Raw genomic sequence first — 6,000 nt, forward strand, 5'->3', positions numbered from 1 at the left:
GGAAGCAGTACTGTTGCTGCATTGTCTTCTTCATTTCCCCTTTCAAGGCAGCGGTCTCCCTCCTGTAAACTGCACAAAACTTTTTTATGCTTGTCTAATGCACTCTTCTCCTTTACTTTGAAGCCAAGCTGCATTTGACTGTACTGGTAAGGTTGCATCTAATTTATAAAATATGTCATCCTTGTTGTTTTTATCCTCTTTGACAGAATTTCTATACTTCATTTGACCAGCTTAGGCTTTCTTTGTCCTGTTCATGCTTAACAATACAACACACTCCACTGTAGCAGCTTTTGTCCTAAAAGGTTTTATGTTTACATGTCAGATTTCATTTTATGTGTCTCTGTGTTTTCTAGATCTGATACTGTACATATCCAATCTGTGGGCACAGACCAAAGCATGATCTGTCAGATTCATAGTTTTTTATAGGTCACATTTCATTGTACTTATAATACCAATACATCTACAAAAAGCCTCTAATGAGAATGTGACATGCATATACATACATGAATATGTCAAGTTTTCCACTTTGGAAAACCTCCATTCAATTAGGTACAAACTTGCTTTTAGAAGAAACCTAATTGGATGGTCTATTGTAGTGTATAGCCTAATAATAATGGGTCAGAATGAACAATCACAGATTTCAATATAATACACGTGTTATAAAGAGGACATTCAGTCAGTTAATGAAACCTCAGGCAAGGACTTAATTATAATAACCTTAACTTCTCACTGCTTGTGCTAAACATTGCTTACATGTCAGAAAGATTGGTGGATGGATTTAGAAAGATGAATAAAAACAGAATAAGGCCTATACAGCCATACTGAACACACTATGGATGGTTAATAAGAGCTGGATACTAGATTGAAAGTGGCGCCCATTCAGTCCAATAAGAGTTGCTCGCCCTGGTGCATACACCAATAAAAGCTTCTAACATTTGTGTTGTGTGGCCCACTGAATAAACGCAGTAGTGTTTCCCCTGCCTGCAAGTTCCTGCTCAGCTCGTAGACTTTATATCGTAATAATGTCACAGATGTTTAAATTTAAGCTTTTCTTGAGTCAAAGAAAGTTAAAAAAATATATAAAACCTTGATGGAATCAAAAATTCATAACATAAAGAGTCATAATTGATCTTGTTTACAGTTCAAGGTGTCCTGTCTACAATTTTACAGGCATCTCACTTACAGTGGTGGTCTAGGCCGGGGACAATGCTTTTAGGGCTGCAAAGGAAGTTTCACTGCAGTACCGCAAGTGGCCACTGGGAAAAAACCGTATTTGGAGCTTGGAGCGTATTCTTCAAAAAAATACTAAAACACATACACAAGAAAACACACAAACATTAACACAAACTCTGTGACAATTTGTGGGATTTCTTTTTTGCATTTCCTTAATGTTTGTGCCTTTTTCTTTGCATGTGTTTTGTCTTGGGGCCACCGTACCTCTAACTTTTGCTAAGAGAGAAAAATAGCTAATTTAAGGCATATAATGTGAACATACACGTCTGTGGTCATTTTTGATTGGCCACCGTGTTTAGCTACTGTTCCCACAGTCTCACAGTTGTGTCAGATGTTGAAGGCAGGATTGTATGTGTCATTTTCTCCAAAGATCCAAATCCAACACACACGCACACGCACACATACACATACACACACACACACACACACACACACACACACACACACACACACACACACACACACACACACACACACACACACACACACACACACACGTAGACAGTGACACAGAAACACATACGAGCTTCCAGTTGTATTTTAAACATGTAAATACACACGTGTACAGACTCCTCAGTATATTCTCAGACACCTCGGCACAATGACTCAGCTGGGTGCATCTGACTTGTCAAAATCATGCAAGTCACACAAACACACACACACACACACTTAAAATACATTTTCCTCCATCTTTATTTACAATCTCGTGTTCATTCATACAGCATCTATTTTTATATCATCATATACCGATTGAGGCTTGTGATCAGAAAAGTTTAGTCCTTTGAGAAACTTTTTTTAATAACTCAGCTTATTTTCCTCATCATGACTGTCTGGCTGCAGGTATGTGTCAGTACAAGCATTGTTTTTACTTTAAGGTTGGATTGGGTTGTTTTTTTAGCATGAAAGTAAAAGAGGAAGTGACCCAAAACCACACATGGCATTCTTGACTTTCCAGACCAGCTTCTAATTCAGAAACTGTGGTTGAACTTGAGCTTACATTTAGACTTCGCAGCTACTGCTGTGCTGAAAAATAAAACAAAAAAACAGGAAGGAAACAAGCAAAGCTGTATTTGTTATCATCACCTATTCCATTTTCTGTTAGGTAAATTAGAGTATTTATAGCATATTATGAATAGAATAGATGCTTTGAGAGATAATTGTCAACCTGCCTTGTTGACATTCAAACCAGCATTTTCTGTTTTTCATTTAAAACTGAACTGACTGGACAAAACAAGCTTTTGGGGCGTAACGTGTGAAGTTGCAATTTTGTGGTTAATGGTTTTTGTTTCGGTTGACACAATCGACAAGGGCATTAACTGCAGAGAGTCACAACAGTGTCACTAAGTAAGCTGCTTTATTTATCTATTTTCCAGCTCCATTTCTGAGGTGTACTACACCTTTCCCTAAATGGTCATTAGGTCAAAACTGCTCTGAACGAATGTAAGTGTTATCTGTGACATTCAGTCGCGTATTGGATATAAGCATCTTCATATAGCTACTATATTGGATGGTCAGCTTTTATGCCTGGTGTTTCCTCATGTTCTGTTTGGATAATGAAGGGTTACAGTTTGATTTTCTTGTATTCTCTCTTTTCCAGCCACACCATGTCTGCCAATACCTCCAAGCCTCTCCAAAACATAAAATCTTCCAAGAATGGAGAGGCGACAACGATCGACATCGACGACATCATGGACAACGTCAGCATCGTCCTCTATACACTGACCATCGTGATCGGTGTCATAGGGAACTCCATGGTGGTCTGGGTGGCTGGATTCAAGCTCAAGGTAAATACTTTTTTAAATTAATGAAATTATTCCCTAATGCTCTTCGTCTTCTTTATCTTCATGTCTGGGGATTAACAGTATTTATAAAAGGACACATTTGAATCAAATCAGATCAAAATCACATAGTATCATATATTCATAGTATTTCGTAATAGCTTTTATAAGTTAAAGCAAAAGATAATCTAAACATTGCTGTATACAGAAGTGTTTTGACCTCCAGCATAGGTCCCCCGCCGGAATCGAACCGGGGACGCTGCCATTATGTGCAGGTTTGGGGAGTAACGGAATACATGTAACAGTGTTACGTAATTAGGATACAAAAAAAAGGTAACTGTAACTTCCGCTACAGTTAGGCTACAGAAAAAAAAGACGTAATCTAATTACAGGTACATTTAGTAAACATGGGGATTATTCAGCAGGATTACAATTTTAAAACACATTTTACAATAAAGAAAGATATACCTACTATTATGCACTTTTAAAATACCAAACTAAACAGACCAGATACGAGAGGGAGTATTACAGTAGTAATGCAGTATCTGCACAAGCTATCTGCTCCGTTTTATGGGCCTACGCCCAAATGATTTTTGCGCTAAACTGCAGCTGATAGTAACAATGTTGCCTGTGTGTCAAAGTTGGCTGCGTTCGTTCAGCAGCTGAAACTAGAAGTGTGTCTCCAAACTGAGACAAAGGTTGTGCGCATTTACGCACGCTGTACAGCAGTGGTAACCACTTGGCAACCAAGGTGCTCCACAAGTGCTCTTTTTAAAAATAAATAACTCAGTTATACTGTGACTGAACATCAGACTGATGTTAATTAATGTGTGATTTCCCTCATAAAGTAAAGTCTCTCCATTTTCTTATTTATATTTGAACTGTGTGTCTATAGTCCAATTGTACATGTAGTAGGAAGTTTGGAAAATAGCCCTCAAATAAGACTTTCAACAGAAGGACGGTGGTGGTCCAAACACAACACACAGAATATAAATTATTCTGTATATTATTCTATAATTCTGTATGCTGATAACAAACTCAATATTTGTAAAGTATTCAGAGCACAGAATATCCTTTGTATTTAAGTGATAAATGATCCAGTCTACTAATTAAAGCTTTCATGTATGTTGCTGATATAAGTAAAATCACAATGATGGCATCATGTTTTCTGCTGTGTTGTGGTTATTTCATTTTGTAGAAGCTGTTCCTAAGTTGCAAGACTACTGTGTACAGATACAAAACATACAAAATATATTGCTGCTGATTTTTGATAGCAAAAATACTGTGGAGTTTTCTTTAAACATGTATGCATGAGAGTAAAATATATTATTCCCTGTCCATGCCTTTTCTTCATTGATTTTCTTCTTCTCTTTTTCCTCCTCAGCCAAAAGTCACCAACGTGTGGCTGGTGAATCTGGCGATTGCAGACTTGATCTTCTGCTTCACGAGGGTCTTCTCGCTTGTTAAGAAACTATTCTTTGACTACTGGCCCTTTGGCATCTTTGTCTGCAAGTTCAACGGCTTCTTCAAATACGCCAACATGTTCTGCTCTGTGTTCCTGTTGGCTGTAATCAGCATGGATCGAGCTCTGTGCGTCTGGCGACCAGTCTTTGCCAAGCGCCGACGCACCCTATGTGTTGCAAGGATTGTGGCTGTGTGCGTCTGGGTTGTCGCTATAATCTTTAGCACTCCGTATTTTGTGGCCCGCCATATCTACCTGGGGAAGAACAACGCAAGTAAGTGCTCTGTGGACTCGAAGGATGGAGGTGTGGGGAATAACGGCGCCAAATTGGCTCTGTACACTATCCGCTTCCTGTGTGGCTTCATGTTGCCCTTCATGGTCATCCTCATCTGTTACATCATGGCCGGACTTGGCATCAGACGCACCCGCCTATCAGGGAAATCCCGCCCTCTACGTATATTAGCATCATTGGTCATTGCTTTCTTCGTGTGCTGGGCGCCGTACCACTGCCTCCTGCTGGTGAAGATGGTGAACAGTAAGAACAAGGTGGTGAAGATCTGGCATCCTCTGGCAAAGGGGATCGCCTACTTCAACAGCTGTGTTAACCCGCTGCTGTACTTCTGCATGGGGCTGGACGTGAGGGGGAGGTTCAGGCAGAGTCTGGCGGGGGTTTACAAGAGAGCTCTAGCGGACGATGTGGACGGACAGACGACTCAGTCAAATGACCGATCTTTGGATGACAGCGCAGTGTCGAAACACAGTGCTGTTGTGGTGTCAGCGAGGAATCAAGCTTTAGAGGATGTAGCTAAAGTTTAAGTCTTTCCCCAATAACTCTTAACCTTTAAAGGACCATGCAGGTATTTTTTGTCAAATCATAAAGCCGCTAACTTTCTACCTTTTTTTTTATTGTCAACAAACCTCTGACTCTTACAAGTATTGTGTGTGTATCTTATTAATCTGTGTCAAAGACCTCCGTTGTTCTCCAAAAACTATATTAAAAACACTTCAATGACACATGTTCCTTCACCCCAATGAGTTCGGTCATGTCAATTTGTTTAGAAAGGGCTCCAAAAACTAATAACAGTGATCACCTTTTTAGTCTCCGGAGAGTAGTTCTGTGTAAAGCTGACGCCACCAATCCAATGCACTGGAATACAGTTCTGTTTACAGCTCTGCTAGCTGGCTGTGATACATATCACAACATTTTGACTTTGTATTACATTGGTAATTTCTAACGTCACCATAATATTCATAATGAAATAACATTTCACCCAGTGCATTATGACTCATTATCATGTTTTTTGGCTGACAAGGGACATCTGGGAAGAGGAATAAGATATATCAAGCTTTGTACAGACACACAATACTTGTTAGTAGGATGAATTTATTGTTGGTTTGAGTCTGCACAACACAAACAAGTCGCCAGTCAAATCCTTCAACTGCAATTACAGCTGGCCATTTTCTGTTGGCTTTCTGAACCGCATATTTTCTCAGCGATTCAAATAGATCTGGTGTTGTGCTCGTGGG

The 6,000-nt window shown here is 39.5% G+C and overlaps 1 protein-coding gene across 1 annotated transcript; it reads left to right on the plus strand.

The window, feature by feature from the left end:
- The first annotated feature begins 2,822 nt into the window (after window positions 1-2,822).
- Window positions 2,823-5,491, plus strand: LOC133996681 (C3a anaphylatoxin chemotactic receptor-like). The gene is made up of 2 exons (XM_062436295.1): window positions 2,823-3,017; window positions 4,396-5,491. Exons 1-2 carry the CDS (start codon window positions 2,838-2,840, stop codon window positions 5,287-5,289), a joined length of 1,074 nt encoding a protein of 357 aa, XP_062292279.1. The 5' UTR covers window positions 2,823-2,837; the 3' UTR covers window positions 5,290-5,491.
- The last annotated feature ends 509 nt before the right edge of the window (window positions 5,492-6,000 follow it).

Source organism: Scomber scombrus, chromosome 16, assembly GCF_963691925.1.
Source record: "Scomber scombrus chromosome 16, fScoSco1.1, whole genome shotgun sequence".
Classification (NCBI taxonomy): Eukaryota; Metazoa; Chordata; class Actinopteri; order Scombriformes; family Scombridae; genus Scomber; species Scomber scombrus.